Raw genomic sequence first — 19,706 nt, 5'->3', positions numbered from 1 at the left:
ATCTCCAGAGCCTCCTGGCTATGATGGTGCTTGGCTTCACGGTGTGAATAGACCTTGGTTTGAGATTGTTCTGGGTCAGAAGATATGAAAGATTGTTCGGCAGTGGGTTGTATGGAATGAAGACAGTTTGGACATGTGATACTTTCTCATCCCCCAGCATTCTTCCCGCTAAAGTAATGGTGAAAAGACGCTGCGTAGACACTTCTTGAGTTTGATTTTGGTGTTGGCATTTTGATTATTTTCTGACTGTATTTAAACTCCTGGAGGGGTTCCTGGCTTAACTGAGTCTGTTCAGATGCCCTGGCTTGTTCCTACCATCCTGGCTGATGGTGTTGCTCAAGTATGTGAATGATTCTAGATTGGTGAGAACATGATCCTCCAGCTGTACAGGTGATGGTGTGGCAATATTAAAAGTCATGATATTTGTCTTATTGCAGTTGATTTTCAGTCCAATTTGCTGGCTGAATGTGTTGAGTTGAGTTGTTTTTCTCTTGTTGGTATGCGATCAAAGAGCAAAATCATCTGCAAAGTCCACGTCTTGAAGGAATGCAAAGGGCCAGCCTATGGTGCATTCTAAAATCATAGGGAATCCCTCTCCATATAATCAACATCATCAAAAACTTCTGTTCCAACTTTATGTAACCCAGAAGCACTGAGATCACTGGGAAGGGCGAGTCAAATCCCGGATGAGCCTCTGCTTGTAGAGCTGACGAGCCCAGGTTGTCTGTAGGATTGAACCAGAGACATTAAGGGCTAAAGCCTTGGGGCTCGACCACATGAGCTAAAAAGCTATCTGGCGCTTAGTGAAGGCTGTATAGCAGACATCACTCTCCCGGGTCAATGATTTCAGTGCCTCTGGGTTACATGTTGATCACAGAGCTCCGTTTGAAATCAAAACAGGACTATATCTGGGATGTGTCATGTCTGCAATTCCCTTCAATATTGTTACTGAAGACAAAATTGAAGAGGAGACAATTGGATAATGCAGCATACAACAGAAGATATGCCAAGAGGCATTAAATGGACACCCATCTCGTCCCTTGAAGACCTGATCTTCGCAGGTGATCTCACCCTCCTATCACATATTCAACACCATAAGCAAGGAGAAAATGGGTTCAACACACTGTGCTTGCATATCTATTAGTGCCTTGTGTCTCTGGCTCTGTGCACATGCATATGCATAAATTGTTTTTTCCATATTTTAAAACCATCATCTTTCTAGATGCAATGATGGGTCTTGAAAATAATTTATCTGGATTGAGCAGTATGCTCTGTCCAAAATGCATGAAACCGATGCTAGATTTTAAGGCCAGGAGAGAGGCTATTTTGATCATCTAGTCTGACCTCCTGTATAACAGGATCTTTTGTTCATTTCACTCAGCTACAAGCTAGGATCCTGTAAACCGTACAGGGGTAAAAGAAGCAAATTATCAATTATACCCACTAGGAGAAGCTCCACTAGCCCTTTCCCAAAACCATCATTATTCTTTCCTAGCACATACAGAGAAAGAAAACTCCCAAACGAATAACCTTCTAAATGATAAATGTTCCAAGTAATTTTTATTTAGAATACAAGCGAGAGAGGTACAAATGTATTTACAGCTGTGTACATATACCATCAAATAATATATAATATCAAAGTTTTGTAAATAATATTTTACATAAATATTTACAAAGGTAAAGTGACAATCGTTTCCTGGAAGTAAAACACGGTTTGTGAAAACTCTATACATCTTATACTTATAATTAATAATATTATAATAGGCTTTTTAAATTTTAGTTCACAAACCCCTCTTATTGGGTTCATAATGGTGACAGGACTCAAGGGGGCGCTCCGGACTGTATTCTGGGTAGGGTTTGACCAAAGGAATTACTTCTGTCTGGTCTCCAGAGGGCAGTAGAGGTAAGAGTCTAATGGACCCTACAGCTACGGCTATACGGAAGATCCAGAGGAGGACCATCCATGCAATGCGGAAGGTGGCCTTGGCAGGGTGAGCGGAGTGTGGGGCATTTCTAACCAGCCCAACTCACACGTATCCTGGAAAACTGTTTTTGTTGACACTTGGCGACTTGCTTGATTCTCCCTTTCCCGAGCATAGAATGGGGCAAATTTTCACCAACAGCCTGATGCTGCAATTGCCACTTTGCATGCCCACATGGCTGCCTGGGCGGAACCTCAGATCTGTGGACTGTGTGCAATAAACTTGTGCACAGCTTAGCCATGAGACCCGGGGCTTTGGTTTTACAGGCAGGGATGAAGCCTCTTGAAGATTTTGAACTAATTTGCTTGAGTCTCTGGAAATTTACAAGAGATTCTGCCCACTGGTGCTGCTAACTGTGGCACAGTGGACCAGCTGGGCATGGAACATAGTGGGTCAGCTGAACTGGCATGGGGACCAGCTGGGGGTCTAGCATGGACGCCAAACCAAACAGACATGGGGGCAAGAATGGAGCCTGGCCCCGTGATCTTTATCCATACTTTGCCTCCTCCAACACTTACATCAGAATAGGGTTTGTACATTTCCCCAGTGCAGACACAGCTTGGAGGCCAAAATTTCCATTGGTGTAAGCAGGCACAGCAGCATTGACTTCAACAGAATGGTGCCCACACCCAACAAGCAATGACTCCGGCCTTCCAGCTGTACTAGCTTAAATAGAGAGGAAAGCCATTTTTGTTCCCTCCATCCAACTGAATGAAACACAAAATCCATTGGAAAATGTTTCCCAAATCAGCATTTTGGCTCTTTCTCCCCCACCGCATATACTGGAGTCTTCATATTAGAGTTCATGTTATTTTTAATTCTCGGTGGGTTTATCCTCCTAAATGCATTTATGCCACTCATGGCCTGATGCCAAACATCAGGGATAACAAAGCTTATCACACAGCCTCCTCTAGGGCTGGAGCCCTGATGCTCCCTGCCCCAGACTGATCAGCTGGGAGAATGGATCATGGGGCTGGGACCATGTCGCACACGAAGCCCCAAGGGAATGGCAATGCTCTAACAGAGGTGGCACTTTGTCAGCAAACTGTTTAATTAAGAAATTGGCCTTGACCCCCGTCCTCACTGCCTCTGCCCCCCTCACTGCCTCTGCCCCCCTCCCCCTTCCCGAAGGGCTGAAGCCAACAAATTCCTCAGCGTTATCAGTGCCAGTCTCTGACAGCTGGAAAAGGCTGCCCGAGAGCTGGCATTTCAAGAGCAGCTCACAGCACCATGGTAGGTATGTGATGTGCCAGGGAGGCAGGGTGGGGCCCGGGCAAGGCTGGGGAGTGAGACTGCAGGGAGGCGTTGGGAGGTCGGTGCCTGGCGCTCTTCTGGTGAGCCCGGAGTCCAGCGAGCTGGGAGTAAGCACTTTGGCACACCTGGCACTTGTAGGGGCGCTCGCCGGTGTGCAGGCGCACATGGTTGCGGAGCGTGGAGGACTGACTGAAGCGGCGGTTGCAGAAGCGGCAGACAAAGGGTTTGTCCAGTGTGTGGATGCGCATGTGGGAGCGCAGGTTGCTGCGGGAGTTGAAGCCGCGGTGGCAGATCACGCACCGCATGCGGCCGGCCGTGCTGGCGCCGGTCTCCACCGTGTGGAAGTCCTCTGCGGAACAAAGAGCGGCACAAGCAGTCAGCCACTGCCCTCTGCTCTGCAGCCAGAATGGGACTGCCTGGCCTGAGTGATTCATCCCCTTCCTCGCGCCTGTATGGTGACTTCATGGCACTAGGCATTCTCATGGTTACGGCACAATGGCTTTGTCTACACTGCAGGGTTTTTGTGCAAGAAGCTTTTTGCGGAAGAGATCTTCTGCAAAAACTTCTTGCGCAAAAGCACGTCCACACCTCAAAAGCGCATTGCAAAAGCGATGTGCTTTTGCACAAGAGAGCGTCCACACTGCATGGACACGCTTGCACAGGAAAGTTCTGATGGCCATTCACAAAATGGCCATCAGAGCCCCTGTGCTTTTTGTGATAGATTCTTTTTGCACAAGAAACCCCTGGTGAGTGTCCACACACACCTTTTTTGCACAAGAATTCTTACACTAAAAGGAGTATGCCTCGTAGAAGGAGGTATACCTACACCGCAAAAAGCCCTCTGTTCTGTTGATTGTAGATTTTCTTGCACAAAAATGTGCTTGAGGTGTGGGCGCTCTGTGGGTTTTTGAACAAAAACCCTGTAGTGTAGACATAGCCTTTCAATAAAGAGAGAGGCACCTTGGTGCATGGTGGCAAGATGGGACAAGCTCAGTAGCAATGGCCCTGCAGCAGGTAATGACTTGATAATGAATAGCCATCGTTACAGCAAGCACTGTGCAACCCCACTGCATCTGCCAGCCAAAGATCGCCAAGCACTTTGCAGGCACTGACCAGTTAAATCTCTCAGCCCCCTGAGTGCTTTGGGGATAGGAGCCAGGTGTCCAATGTCTTAACCACAAGCCTTCCTTCATGCAGGGCCGGCTTGAGCCATTCCTGCACCCCGGGCAGCGGGCGCACGATTCATGCGTGGCTCTGCCCCTGGGCGCACGGCGCATGCGCGGCCCCGCCTCCCGGCGCGCTGCACACCTTACAGCTGCAATCGGGCGCACGGCAGTTTTAAGGGGCGCCGCGCAGACCCCAGCCCCGGGCGCACAGCGCCCCTTACAGCTGCCATCAGGCGCCCCCCAGGTTGGCGCCCTGGGCAGCTGCCCGCCTAGCCTCCCCCTTAATCTGGCCCTGCCTTCATGAGGGTTGAGTCAGCAAAGCAGGCAAGCAGCTGTGTCCTGTCTTTGAGACGTGGGCCTGTGCAGTGCTAAGCTGTCTCTCCAGGCCTGGGCCAGGCAACGCCTTAAGACAATAGTTTAGATTCAAATCGTGGCTGGGCGTCAGAAGGAAATAAGATGTGTGGTTTCCATCTCGCCCTTCTTAGGATGTTTGTTCACTTCCCAGAGCCACTGCCCCCTCCATGGTGCTGCTCTGGAGGAGTCCACGGGTAGAACAGCAGGGAGCGGGTGTTGCAAGCCAGATCTGGGGGCAGGGAGCAAGCCTGCATCACACCTGGCAGCACTTTCAAAGGTGCGTGCACCCCAGCCTCCCACACTCACAGAGCAATGCCAGTGCCTTGTTGGGGGGCAGGGCTTTGAAAGGAGCCGCTGCCCATGGAATTCCCAGCGCACCAGCTTAGGGGAATCCTTGATCTCGTTCTGTATGGGTGGAGAACGCTTCCTCTGCCCATCCAAGCCCTGCTCTCCCTCACAGCAAGTCCATGGCTGCACATGACCTGCTCTTCCTCCCATGGACTCAGATCATTCACAGCCATCCCCTCCTCTGGAAACTGCACAGAACCGTAGCAATGCTGGCCAGGGCTGTCTAAAGAGCTCTGCACCTGCAGCTGGGGCCAGATTTTCAGAAACGCTCCTGCTAGGTGCACACAGGCAGCTGAGGTTCTAGGAAAATCTGGCTGGCTCACGGTGCAGGTTGAGCCCTATCGGCAATCGAGTTGCGGTTGTGTGGCCTGAGCTCTTCTGCAGCCCTGATCCCATGCACATATGGAGGGTGTGAAAAGCAGCAGAGCTGCAGGATGGGAGGGTGAGAGTGAGGAGGGGAAGTGGGGCAAACCCGCCTCTTCTGCTCAGGATCTATAATGCAGAGCTGGCAGGAGCGTCCTTTTTAAGGCCACTCAGAGCAGGCTGCATGCAGCTCACTCCTTTCCTCAGTGCTATGTTCTAGAAACTGTTGCCCTCCCACCCCTTGCATTCTGCAGCCTGTTGGACCTGGACCTCTAAGGGTACATCTACACTGCGGAGCTATTACCGGACACTGGAAGTCTCCCGAAATAGCTATTCCATGTCTATTGAAGCAGCCCGTTATTTCGAAATAGATTTAACATGGAATAGATTTCGAAATAACGGGTGGCTTATTCTGGCGTCCCGGTAACCCTCGTTCCACACGGGTTAAGGGGCATTTCAGAATAGAGAGTTATTTCAAAATGTGGCACCAAATTACAAAAGAAGCTATGTCGAAATACACTCGACATAGCGCAAATCGCAAAACTTATTTCACACTAAGGGTACGTCTAGACTACATGGCTCCGTTGACAGAGCCATGTAGATTTGTTTGTTCAGCAAAGGGAAATGAAGCCGCGATTTAAATAATCGCAGCTTCATTTAAATTTAAATGGCTGCCCCACTCTGCCAATCAGCTGTTTGTCGGCAGATCGGGGCAGTCTGGACGCTCCCCTATTGACATAAAAGCCCTTCATCGACCTCTCCGGTAAACCTCATCCTACGAGGCATAACGGGGAGGTCGATAAAGGGCTTTCAGGTCGGCGCGGGAGCGTCCAGACTAGCGCGCTGAGCCGACAAACAGCTGATCAGCTGTTTGTCGGCTCAGCGCAGCAGCCATTTAAATTTAAATGAAGCCACGATTATTTAAATCGCAGCTTCATCTCCCTCTGCCGATCAGCCTAATCTACATGGCTCCATCGACGGAGCCATGTAGTTTAGACACACCCTTAGGGCGCTGTGTAGACGCACTCTAAAATCCCTTATTTCTAGTTCATTCGCTCCAGTTCTCTTCTCCATCTGTCCCACAGGCAATGGCAGAACAAGTAGAAATGGAATCCCAGACAAGTTAAAGGCCCCCTGGCACGGGATCTTGGGAGAACAGGGGTTTGTGTGGGATTAACGAAGGGGTGGCTGGATAGCTCTGGGAAATCAGTGACTTGGCAATGAGCCTCCGCTATAGTCAGCACTTTCTCTTCCCGGCTGCCTGGCTGCTCCACTCCCCAGACAGGGAGCCTCCCCCCCATATGGCAGCGATGAACGAAGGCCTCTCTCACTGCTGCACGGGGCTGCCCTTCGGCTTTATGGGTCCCTATGCAGTACTATTAAACAGACGCCCCTATGCTGGATAGCAGTCGGGGGGAGGGGGATTTTTTAGAGATGTGATTTTATAATCTTCAGCAACACACTAAGGAAATATTTTTAAAGCAAATTTTAAACTAAGGTCCTGTCAACACACAGCACATTCAGAAACTGACCGTATGTACCCAGGGCTGGCAAATGCCTGTGAAATGGCTTTGTTGCCCCTTGAATGGCTCTTTCACAGCTTCTGGCAGCCCCTTGCCACTTTTAAGTTATCTAGATCCTCTCTGGGGGGAAGCAGAGTCCCAGAACAGGGATAGGAAGAGGCCGGTGGATGGACACTATGACCCCCATGGTGCCCCCAGTTTTAAGGTGCCCCACACAGCTGCATATTCTGTGTCTGGGTAAGGCCGGCCCTGCTGCTGGATTTGGGCCACAGGCTATTCGGGATGGCTGGCCTTAGGAACGCTGCAGGCAAAGCTGTGATGGCCCTAGGAAGTCAGCATGGGAAGGCAATGCTAAAACTCACTGATGTCTCTGGCATAATTTCAGAGGAGCCTCTTGATCCTGCTGAGCTAAGAAGCCTTCATTCTATAGTGGGGCTCAGGAGGATCCCAAGAAGAAAAGCACAGCGCCCGCCCTGTCCGCTGTGGTTGCTTTGAGGACCTCCATGGAATAAAGGGGGGGGGGGGGGGACAGAAAGGTGCCGGCTTCCCCACAGCCCCCCAGGTGAGGCAAACAGGAGAGGATCCAGGTCTTGTGAGCTCCCACCCCCTCACAAGCCAAGCGACAGCCAGCTCAGCTGGTGGGCATAGACGGGCCAGGGGATGACAGCAGATGTGCATTTGTGAAGGTCATAGTCCTATCAAGGGCTACATACCATGCTTGTTCTTCTTCTGCTCCTCCTCCAAGCCCGGCACACCCGGAATCCCCAGGAAAGTATTGTGGGAGTTCCCATACCAGACCAGCAGTTCTTGGTCTGGTGGAATCATCTGCAGGGAAAGGAAACACAAACAGGGTGAGGGTGAGAATAGATCGTTCTGCTTGGTGCCTCCATGATGCTGGGGCCAGAGGCTTCCTTAGACAACTAGGGCAAAATTCATCTCTGCTGTAACTCGGGGGTTACAGCAAAGAGAATCTGACCAGGGGAATCAAGAGTGACTCTACGCGGATCCCTGGAACTGAGAGGTAAAAGACAGGAATTATGGCACATGATGGGAACTGTATGTGACTCAGATCCCTAGTTCCAATATCCCGCCCATGCACCTAGTGGAGGCAGACACACAGCCCACAGACTGGACAGCAGCCACAGCAAAACAGACCAAGACTGAGTGCGACAAATTGACCTGACACCTCCCTCTGGCTTTGGCAACTGGACAATGGTGGCCTTAACTTAGAGTCCTCGGCTAAGACCAGAGCCCCATTGTGCTAGGTGCTGTACTTACACAAAAGAAAAGACACTCTTTGCCCCAAAGAGCTTACAGTCTATAGAGAAAGAAACACAAACGGAGGGGGGAAACTGAGGCAGGGTGCCATGATCCAGTGCTGCTCCTAAACATTTTGACCCAGATTCTCCTTCATGCTGAGATCTGCTCCTATGGGAGAGGAGGAGGGAGATCTATCAGGTCTGGCTCTGTGCTGGGCTGAGCTGAGCTGAGGGGCTGCTCTATCTTACATCAGCTGAGCTATGGCAGAGCACAGCTCTTCTCTGCTCCCATCAAGCCCCCTAACTACCACCAAAGGAGCCAGTGGGTGGGAGGGAGGTGAGGAGGGAAACACCTGCTGGGGCTTTTTAACCAAGGATGTGGCTCAGATAGGAAGTGCTTGGGTTGCCCAGGGCATGGCCAGAGAAAAGGCTTGTGCATCTGTTAAGGGGCAGTAGGTCTGGTGGGAAGATGGGTCTAAATCGGGGGGGGTGGAACCTTTTTTGGGTCAGGGGCCGCTGACCCACAGAAAAATCAGTTGGGAGCCACACACAAATGAGAAACAAAAAAAATAAAAATAAAAACCAAACCCTCAGGCTGTGTCTAGACTGCATCCCTTTTAAAATAAGGAATAAGGGATCTTTCGGAAAAGGCTTTATTTTCCGAAAGAGCCGCGTCTAGACTGGCGCTTTTTTTTGGCAAAGCTCTGAGCTGGAAAAAAGTGGCAGCCATTTTTATGCAAATGAACCGGGGGGGATTTAAATCCCTGCTTTATTTGCAATTGCGATGTGTCTGATTTGCATCCCTTTTACGGAAAAGGGATGCAGTCTAGACACAGCCTCAGTGGCGTGGGCCCCAACTGAGAAGGAGAAAGACGCTCCGCACATTCCCCTCAGACACTGGAGCCTAGGCAGCCCCAGGCTAGTAGATTTTGTGTGCTCCAGCCCCACAGGGACAGCTTGGAGCCCCAGCGTGGGCTCCCCAATGCTGAGGAGGAATTCCGAGTCTTGGGGGCCAGATCCAAGCAAGCCAGGGGCCAAATCCAGCCCCTAGGCCTTAGGTTCCCCACTCCTGGACTAAATTCTCCTCAGATTCTAAACTCTTGGGGACAGGGGCAGGCTGTTAGTTCTATGTTCATACAGCACCCAACGCAAGGAGCTCCTGGACCATGGCATTACAGCAATAATACACAACACTAAAGCAAGGCCTTGGATTTCCACAGCATGTCAGTGCAACAAGTAGAGTCTTGGGCAGCAGCCACAAGGACATTTAAGAAGCAAGGTTAGAAAGCTTCTTTCTTGCATTATTTATTTTGGTGTTTACGTCAGTTTATTTTCCTTTATCCTTCATTTTTTCCAATGTGTCTCAGGTTTGGGGGAGAACAGTGTAAATCTGCATTGTAGAGCTCAGGAGACCATGGGGGATTTTTGTACCTGGGAAGCTGTTTGAAAATGTAGGGTAAGCAAATCTGCTAAAGTTACCCATCAAGAACTAATTAATCTGCTTGGCATTTATAGGGGTGTTGTTAGGTTTCAGAATCAACACCCAACGGAGTGGAATGAGGCAATTCACACTGGTCAGAGCTGCTAGTTCGGATTGTCAGACGTTGTTACACTGAATCGCACCTGCTTCATGCTTTAAGGTTTTCTTTGCAAATCGTGTGTTAGAGATTTAATTCTGGAGCACAATTTTGCAGCCACAGAATCACTGAATACACAGGGACCTACTCATATTGGCCCCAGTTCAGCAAAGTACTTGAACAGGCTTCTAACTTTAAGCATATGAGGAATCACTCTATAAATAAAGGGAGTTGCCCTTAATTTATGCACTTGCTTAATGATGAATAGCTGTCTCTCAGAGGGGTTGAATAGTATGAACTTGGAAATAAAGTGTAGGTGTCACATTCTGGCATGCAGTCAATCATTTTCCATCCCATTGAAGATTAAAATAAATAAAAGAGAAGGGGTGAACTTAAGGGCGTGTGTATTTCACAGTGCATATGCACTGGTGTGGATGAGAGCTGACAGGTGTGTGTTAGTGCAGAGAAATGTGTGCAAATATGTGCACGGAGGCAATCAGGATCACTCCCATGAATCTCACAGCTTTCAGCTGGAAGGTTAAAATGTGCTGCCTCAGTTTCTGCAGCTGAGGAAGATAATGAAGGATGAGAAAGGGCGGGGGAAGGGAAAAAGCAGCAGGAGCTGAGGTAAACAAAAATGTTAAGAATAAAGGTAATGAATTATAAAAATGCCACCAGTAAGCCTGCCTGGGAGAGAGGAGGAGGGACAGAGAGGCTTTGGGTCATTGCTGGAGTTGGTTTAACTTTGTGGGAGATGTTCAGGCATACAGCAATGTAGTTGTCATGAAAACACACTGTATGTCTCTGTGTGCTGGGAAAAAGCAACAACACGAGTGTGTCCTAGTGTGTGTACACCCATGGAAAGAGCACAAGATGTGGGGGTGAGAGAGAACGGAAAGAGTATGCGTGCACACAGATGAGAGAGATGCAGTGTGCTTAATTAGCTGTATTTTTGAGTATATCACTGCTTTTTCTAGCCTCGCATCCCACATCTGCTGGATTCCTGCGAAATGGATGTTCTTTTTTAATGACACATAATCATCTATGAAAGCATTGCTCTCCATGGTACTATTGCAAAGATTAGATCACCGTTTAGAGAGCAGAAACTCTATCATTAAGGATTAGGGGCCCAATCCTGCTGCCTTTATGGGATTAGCCCGAGGGTCTATTCATGAGAGTCAAATCTACAAGACTGGGCTCTTACTACCATCTCCAGACAGTCACTCTGTGCTGAAAATTATCACTCAGAACCTTAGTCGTGGAATTCATTTTTATTTTAAACCCACAATTGGATTTTGTGATGTTCCCAGAGGGGTTCGAATGATTCACTGCTCTGAAAAAACAAGGAGTCCTGTGGCACCTTAAAGGCAAATAGATTTATTTCAGCATAAGCTCAGCAGAAACCCACTTCATCAGAGGCATACAGATTGCATTCATCTTTAAGGTGCTGCAGGACTCCTCGTTGTTTTTGTAGGTACAGACTAATCCAGCGACCCCCTCTGAGACTTGTCACTGTTTTGAGACACTTTATTTGTGCTTCAGTAATTCAACCATAGCTTTGATGTAAAGGGTATGGTGAGTGAGTTGTACCTGCATTTGGAATTTCAAAGGGGGAAAAACAGGCAAGGTATCAAGGGTCATTCAGTACCTATGCATGGACAGAGTGTTTGCACTAAATAACCTATATTTAGTAAATGGGCTTCGGTACGGTGGCAGAATAGAGACAATGGCTGTAAAAGATATGGCAGATCCACCCTCCTCTAGCGGGTTCTTCAGAGGGATTCTAGGGATGTAGATAAGTAGATCAGAGTAGATGTGGCCCACTGGGTGAAAATCCATTTCTCATATCCCTTCCCACAAACCGATACTCAGTAAATAGTGACCCCAATGCAGGCTGATCCAACATTCTTTGTGACACCCTTCCCCCCAACACCTAATGATTTCAGGCAGAATAAACAGAGTAATAGGAGCCAATTTCAGAGCGTGATCACCTGTGGTGCTGTGCGTGTGGATTGTGACTGGGCATGGGATGCTGGAGTGAGGGAGGAATGCAGGATCGGGATCTAAGACCCAGCTGTTAACATCTGTTCTCTTACATTTCCAGGACATATTTGATTTCCCTCCCTCCAAACAAAATTCATAATTAACCCCATCTCCATCTCTCCCTGCTGAGTGATCCTAGTGATCCTGCTTTATTTAATTCATTAGGAGTAGGAACAGACTCATGTCAAGCTCCTGCCTCACATACCAGTCAATGTCTGGATCCCGGCAGGTGCCACAGTGGGATGGACTGCTGGGTTTAACTGGGACATTTATTTCCTTTGTCAATTGGAATCACAAACTCTTCCATTATTTTAACTTAGTTTTTTAGGGTTTTTTTTTTTTTGTGATCTAAAAGAACTGAACAATAGCGTTCTGATGTTTGTAGAATCATGGATTCAGACATATGAGAAGCATGAACTGTGTTTTACTGTATATCTGTATTAGGCATTATATACTCATGTAACTATCTTCATTCACACACAAACATATTAGAGACAATCTAAATATAATAGATCTCTGTTTTAAGGATTATCTGTATTATATTATTATTATTCTATTATACTATTTCACCTTGCAGTATAAAAACAATGATTAAAAGCAATTAAATATCTTTTACTGTGAGCCACCTTTCCTGCAGCTTGTCCAGAGGAATAAGGAATTTTGGATCAGCTCTATGTAAAAACCTGATCTGTAATTTTTCCATTAGGCAAACAAACCCTCGTGTAAGGAATGTTACGTGATAAAAACACTTAGCACTCATGTGTCCTGGATTTACACAGGTGAGCTGTGTACGGTTCCTAGCATGGGGCAGTGCCTTCACTTCAGAAAGCGGGTTACAAATGCCCAAGGTGCCTGCCACAGAAAAGGAACAATTTTTTCTCTTTCTGTACCAGCCTATTTGACTTGGGCAAATTACAGGCCAGAATGTGCTATTCCTATGTTGGCAGAACTCCTATCAGAACTCAGGGGGAGTTTTACCTGCCTATGGGGTGCAGAATTGGGACCCAATAATTTTTTTGTATTTCACATTGCAGGGGATGATCTGTAAGGTGCTGGGGATGATGGTCACCACCCAGCAAAGCATGTGCCTCAACTTTAGGAGCATTCAAGGCCCTAAAACTTCAAAGGTACCGTGCACAGGCGTATAGCACTTAAGTGTTCTGCTGGTTGGGAACCAAAATGCTCGGCAGCACACAGGGAGCCCCTTGCACGTTCCCTTGCACTAGCGTGCGACTGTCCGACCCCAGATCCCTGGCACTGGCTTTGTTGGCCACATGTGGCAAAGCGCAACACAGTGAGTGCAGGCTCATATTCCTCTCCCAGCTAAGAGAGCCTCGTCTCCTGCGCCAGCACTCCTGTTCCTGGAGCATTTGTTCTTCTAGACCCACAGCTGGAGAGTCATGCCAGAGCCAATCTGGCCATGATAGGCAGGTGGATTCAGAGACATTCTCACCTCTGCCCCGCTCTGCCATCTGAATTGTAATACGGCCCATATTGGGCTCTTCGTCATCCAGCATCCTAAATGTGGCAGCCTTGGAGTCCAGCAGCTTGCGGAACTGACTTACAAAGGCTTTGGAATGCACCTAAACTGGGCCGGGGGTGTGGGACATGCTGCCTTCAGCTCTGATATTGTTAAGTGCTCACAGGCCTGCCTGTGCATCCCACTAGCACTGGTTGGTTCTGTCGCTTGGGCAGCCTGGCTCGTGAGGCTGTACCCTGCAGGCAGGTTTTGTGATAGAAGATGAATAGCCCTAATCTCTCCATGCCACTGTATATTGTGGTGCTTCCGGGAAGCAGGATCGGGGCCCCATTGTTTTGGGCACCGCACTATTGCTGATGAAAAGTCGATCCCTGCCTCAAAGGGCTGACCTCCACTAACCAGAGATTTGGGCTTGCCCAATGCCGTAAATTGCACTTCTGGGAGCCTGATCCTGCACCTCTTTAGCCAGTCAACACGCCCACTGAAGTCAATGGGTATTTTGGCTGAATCGGGACTTGCAGGAGCAGGGATCTGCCTCGTTAACTTGTATGCCCAATGCTTTAATTTTAACAAGAACGTAACCAATACGTTTTAGGTTAACCCTTCCTGATTCTGAATTGGCCCAGGCACAGACCCTGAAGCAGGCTCAATTAGAGGCAATGGCAGAATCGTGTCCCCATTAGAGGCAATGGCAAAAGTCGCATGGACTTTAGTGGGAGAAGGAACAGACCCCTAAGGTTTAACATCTCAGTCCTCGGCACAGTCCTCCAGCAGGAAGAAAGCCCAAGTCTTCTTTCTTTTCTCTCTCCCCCGCATTTCCTGCACACCCACATGTACTCTCACACACGTGTGCACACATACGCGCGTGCACTATGGATCAAGACTGAACTGAAATGGAAGGAAAAGAAAAATCCCAACGCCCCCTCCCTCCCCCACAAGCACATGCAATGGCAAGTGCACCGAGCCGCCTGCCAAACTCCGTTCTCACGGGCACACGTGTCATTCTCAAACAATGCCACATTGATCCCTGCTGTTCTCCAGAAGGCCTTGATGCCAACATTTCTCCCTGATGGCAAAATCCCCCCTCTGCAAGCCGCTAACCTCTTCCCTGCTGCCTGAACTAGCCCCGGAAGACGGAGTCCCGACAACCAAGGAAGGACGCGTGATATGGAGAATGCCACTTCCCTGCTCCTCTTCCCCGGCTTCTCCCCAGCCTCACTTACCTCAATGGCCTTGTAGAATATGCTGTTCCCAATCTGGATCACTTCCAAGTTCTGCTCCTGCTCATTCCTGGCACACTTGATGTAGGTCATCCAGCTGCGGTGGTCTTCCTGGCTGGCGTCGATGAAGTAGCGGACCGTGCCGTCTTCATTGAAGACCTAGGGTGACGAGCAAGGGCGTGGTACATGAAGAGCCTCGTGGCTGAATGCACTGCCCCAGTCCTTCCAGCCAGCTCACACAGGGATGACCCAGGGTCTTGTGTGATGCTGGGAGAAGTCAGAGGCCTCAGGAGATGCTCAACCCTGGGGCAATGTGGCAGGTTTGTAGCAGCGGGAGGGTGTGTTACTTGTCACGGCAGGGGATGGGGTTAATTAGCTAAGGGGGCAATAGCTAGGAGAGGTTGTCAGGTGTCGGTAGCTCCTCTTGCAAGGTGGAGAGGCTCGGGGAGGGCCATAGGAAAGGTAAATCCTGGGCATGGACAGGCAGGGCTGAGTGCAGACCTGGCCCATGGAGTCTCCTCCTCAAGACAGCTGTGTCTGACCAGTGCAGGAGGCAGGAAGTAGTCCTGAAACCCCGTGTGCTAGGGTAGGCAGGGGAGAGTGGAAGCAGTGAGCCCGGCACCGGCTGCTGCTGGCTGCCGTAGAAGGCCCTCTCACATCTCGGGCTAGCAGAGGTAGCCTGCCTTGGCTCAGCCTTCCCCTGCAACACCACAGTCCATGGGCTGTGGCCCAGCTGAGAATGGCAACTGCCATCTCGGCTCCACTTCAAGACCTGTTATTCCTTCCCTCTGCTCCAGGGAGCCACCTCAGCCAGGACCTGAGGAGCTGAATCAGGGGACCCTTGTCTCATTTGGATTTCAACTTTAATACATGACCCTAATGCCAAGGGGAAACCTAGCAGAGGGGGTGGCACGTCCTGAGTCTTGGAGGCCAGTGGGAGATTGGCCTTTGGTGTCAATGGGTCCAAGGCCAGGTCCTACGTTAGGAGGATCTAAGCAAAGGCTCTCGCTTGTAGCACATGGCTCTCCTGGGGAAGCAGCAATGCCCCAGGCTACACCAAATCACAGCCTGGTATATTGTCTGTGTGGATCAAGACACCTGATTCTGATCCCGCCCATGCTGCTTTTGCACCCATACGACCTCAGCGGAGTCACTCCGGATTTACAGCAGGGTCCTTTGTACCCGGCCCTAAAGTCCGTTCACAGGAATGATTCTCAGTTTCTGTTGCCGCAGCCTCTGGGCTCAGCCCCACTGCCACAATGTGAACTGGGCAAGCAAGTTGTCTAGTCACCAGGCCTGAAGTTTGCAGGCTGGAAGGACGGAAAGGGTGGGGAGAGACTTTGCTAGGGGACAACGTTATGTGTCAACTTCTTGTCTATTGTCCGTGGGTCTTGCAACAACCAGGGCTGCCCCCGTGCTCTTAGGAGACCCACCCGAGGGTAAAGAAGGTGCAACAAAGGCAGCAAACTGGCCTGAGCAGCATTCCTGGCAGGGAAAACCCAGAGCCAAGGGGCATACTGTGGGGAAAGTGAGGCATTTGGAAGGGGAGGGACATCAGCTGGCTGTGCTGGAGATGGGCAAACTCTCTGGTGAGCTCCACTGATTAGCTGGGAACAGGGACAAAATCTGCCCTCCCCCCCCCCCCCCCCCCAGCTCTCTAGAGGCACAAAAAGAGGCCAGCTGAGGTTTGGGGCCGGGGCAGGAGGATTTGGAGCCTCGCCCAGCTCCCAACGAAACTGATGGAAAAACTTCATCGGAGTCACTGAGTCGGATCGGGCCCGGCCGTTCCAGGCGGAGGGGGATCCTGCATGAACACGCCTCTCCCCTTACCGTAATTCCCCTAGCTACAGCCCCGGCCCCTGCGGGTTCCCACGAGCTGCCTCGTACCTACAGCGATGTGGCGGAGCCCAGCGCAGCCTGAGCCGCGAGGGCTCCGCTGTTCTCACGGGGGTTCGTGGAGCGGTTCCTGGCGCGCTTTGCAGGAGCGGCTGAGGCTTGATTGAAAACCCCCGTGGGGTGAAAACCGTCTGTCGGGAGGGGGGGGGCTGCAAACTGCGCGCCCGTTCGGCTCAGTTCCCTCCCGCTGGCCCAGAGGCGCCCACAGACCCGCTTTCCCTTCGGGGCCGTCGTTCCCCTGCGGGTAAAACGCAGCCAGCGGGAACGGAGCGCGGGTTTTCACTCAGGCCCAGCGGTTGCGGGACTTGTGTCGCCGCTGCGCCCGGGGCTGGCGTGGCCCGTGGGAGGCACCTCCAGCTCCCGCTACCTGTCTTGGTGCGGGGAAAGTTGCTCCAAGGAAACCTTTCCCCACGCTCGTCGGGGCCCTGAGTAGGGCTACAGGGAAATGTGAGTCTGTCCTCCGAGGGGAATTCTGCGAACTTAACACCCCCCGCTGGGAATAAACCCTGTCCCTTCACGGGCAGTGCCAGCGCCGTTGTGGGACACTCCAAATCCACACCATTGCCCCTGCCCCCTTATTCTGTGGGGAAACTGAGGCATGCCGAAGGACAGGGACATGACTCGGTCACAAGGAGCCAGGGAGTCCCGGTTCCCTGCCCCGCGTTCCGGAGCGCACCGCAGGGTGGTGAATTATTCTGGGAAGCGAGGCTTGTGCGCGGCAAGTTGCGCGCATAGGCACACATTGCGCGGGCAGGACGGGGACTAGTTGGACACGAGGGGCTCTCCCTCGCGGGGAGGGGCTTTTCTCCCTGCAGCGCACAGAAGGAGCGAGGTCGTTCGTGCCCCCCCCCACACACTCTCTTCTTTACCTCCCACATGAGGTTGTTGTTCTTGCACAGATCCACGTGCTCCGGCGAGATGACCCTGCCGGTGAAAGGGCCCATCTCGGTGCCAGCTTTGATCCAGGTCTTGGAGAAGATGCCCAGCCCTTCCCCGGGGATGGAGCTCTGGGCGATGATCACTTCTGAGGGCAGGACCAGGCTGGATAACTTCTGCACCTCTGCGGGGAGGGGAGAGAGAAGAGGGGGTTGGAGAAGGGGGAGAATCCGGGCTCGCCTCTGGCCCCTCCCGCCCGTCCAACTAACCCCGACCCTACCTGTGACCGTCTCCCGCACTCGCTAACCCTCACCGCCGTCCCCCCTTCCCGCAAGCGGCGCCGGACACCAGGGGTCTGTGCTCGGGACCGAATCCGCCCCCGTCCGCGGGCAGGCAGGAGCGCTCCCCTTCCCTGGAGACAAGGCACCACAGCCCAGCGAGGGGCTCCGAAGCTGAGCTCCTCTCCCCGGTCCATTTCAGGGAGGCGATGGGGGCTGGAGAGGGCCTCCTGCCAGGGAGGGAGCTTTGTGGGGCAGAGGAAATGGCCGAGGAATTGCCCCACTCGCCCTCCCTGTGGAGATCCCAGCGGCTAAACGCACAACACCCCCCCCCCCCCTCCCGCACTCACCAGCTCCCTCCCCGCCCGCCTCCCCTCCTGCTTCGGACATCGCAACCCCACTTCGCCGCCTCGCCTGTGGCCCCGCAAGCCGGCTTCGAGCGCCGCGCCTCCGCAGTGCCCCATTCGCACCCTACAAGTCCTTACAAGCCCCCCCTCCAAATGAGGCATGGGGGGGTACCTGGGAAAAGCAATGTGAGAGCGCGCCGGGCTGAGAAAGGAGGTTAAATGGTGTCTATTGCAGCCGGTCCAGCAATTTGTCACGCTGTTAAAGTGATCTGCATTCATTACGCCCAACTAGAAAGCAATGGCTAATTCTAAATTCATTAGCCCCCGAAGAATGCTGTAGCGATACACTGCGCCTGAAAGGCGCGAGGGCTTGTTTAAAAGGGCCCAGGAATTCCTCTTACAAAATGGGGAGATTAGATGGTTGGACTAATGTGAATGGCAATGGAATTAGTCTTCACGGTAAATTAAGAGAGGAACAGAAATCCTAGAGGGGGAAAGGGAGCCTGGACGCCCCATAGATGCCAAAAGCGAGAGAAAATAGCTTGTCCCCGAGTTGATGAATGGGGCATAAGAACTTGAGACATCTTAAAGAAAGGAAACTTCACCCCGTCCCCGCCCCTGCCCCCTTTTTAAGGTCTTGGTTTAAGTGGGAACTTTCTCAGGTCAAGCCCAAGTTAACTAAATGAATTAAACCCCTCTTCTTTCGCAGTCAACTGCTATTACACGCCTAATAAGACCTTAAATGCCAGGGGCTTAGCGCTTCAATGGGCGGCGGGGAAACGCGGAGCCTAGTGGGGAAAGGCTGGAGGCAGGAGTGGGAAAGTCAAAACGCCAAGAAGAGCGGCAGGGAAGGAGACCGGGGGGCTTGGGAAAGAGCCGGCTACTGTCCTCCGGGGGGTGGGCGCAGACGGGCCTCCGAGCCAGCCTGGCGTCTGCAGTGTGAGCCCCGGAGGGGCTGCGGCCCCACCAGGGTGTCAGAGGCCCGGGGACCGCGCGGGTGATGCCCGCAGCAGCAGGACCAGGCGGGCGCTTTCTTCCTTGCCTGGAGGGGGGGTCCCGGCCGCCCCCGTCCCTCCCCAGCCGCGCCGGAGCGCAGGGACTCACCCCCCGAGAAGGACTGCGCCAGCACCTCCGCCGTGAAGGCCGTCCTGGGGCTACTGTGGCTGCCCTTCTCCTCCAGGAGCTGCTCGCCCAGCACGTTCCGCCAGCGGCCGTAGAGGAAGCTGTGCAGGATGTCCGACGTGATCACCTCGGCCAGCGACAGCCCCGGCGGCTTCAGCCCGCTCTTGAGCACCAGCGCCTCGGCGGGGAGCACGGAGCCCATCATGGGCGGAGACCCGGGGGCGCGGCGGGCACGGGGGACGTCGAGCGGCCGAGCGCTGTGTAGCCCGGGGCGGTGGGCGCCTTGCCTCTGGCGGCCGAAAGCCCCGACAGATTCCTCTTGGCACAGCCGCGGCGCCGGGCTATATATGAGCGGCAGTGACCCTCCTAATTGGTTATTAATGACCCCCGACGTGGTAAGAGAGACTTGTTCTGCCAGGCTGAGCCAAACCTTCCGAGACCCCCCTCCCTCCCCCGGGGTGGGGAGAGGGTGGGGAGAGGCAGGGAGGGAGAGACAGGCAGAGGCAGCGACTCACATCCCACTAGCAGCCCATCCGTGGGGAGAGGGAGCCGCATCTCGGAGGGACACCTGCGGCCGCCGCCCAGCCCTAGCGCGGCCCAGCCGGCTGCGGGGAAAGG

At 52.1% G+C, this 19,706-nt stretch overlaps 1 protein-coding gene across 1 annotated transcript; it reads right to left on the bottom strand.

Annotated features, from left to right (window-relative positions):
* Positions 1-1,700: 1,700 nt before the first annotated feature.
* On the bottom strand, positions 1,701-19,421 carry PRDM12 (PR/SET domain 12). The gene is made up of 5 exons (XM_006128361.4): positions 19,071-19,421; positions 17,335-17,525; positions 14,573-14,728; positions 7,704-7,815; positions 1,701-3,585 (listed from the first exon to the last, which is right to left on the bottom strand). Exons 1-5 carry the CDS (start codon positions 19,291-19,293, stop codon positions 3,203-3,205), a joined length of 1,065 nt encoding a protein of 354 aa, XP_006128423.2. The 5' UTR covers positions 19,294-19,421; the 3' UTR covers positions 1,701-3,202.
* Between the last annotated feature and the right edge of the window lie 285 nt (positions 19,422-19,706).

This window comes from Pelodiscus sinensis, chromosome 22, assembly GCF_049634645.1.
Source record: "Pelodiscus sinensis isolate JC-2024 chromosome 22, ASM4963464v1, whole genome shotgun sequence".
NCBI classification, from domain to species: Eukaryota; Metazoa; Chordata; order Testudines; family Trionychidae; genus Pelodiscus; species Pelodiscus sinensis.
Note: the sequence above shows the minus strand (reverse complement) of the source record. Positions and strands in the feature narration are given on the sequence as shown.

Excerpts from the sequence above, each read along its gene's own strand:
- PRDM12 (XM_006128361.4), bottom strand. The coding sequence starts at position 19,293 with ATGATGGGCTCCGTGCTCCCCGCCGAGGCGCTGGTGCTCAAGAGCGGG. Across the intron at positions 17,526-19,070 it reads GGCGCAGTCCTTCTCGGGGG|AGGTGCAGAAGTTATCCAGC; the intron begins GTGAGTCCCTGC and ends CCCTCCCCGCAG. Across the intron at positions 3,586-7,703 it reads GCAGAAGAAGAACAAGCATG|AGGACTTCCACACGGTGGAG; the intron begins GTATGTAGCCCT and ends TTTGTTCCGCAG.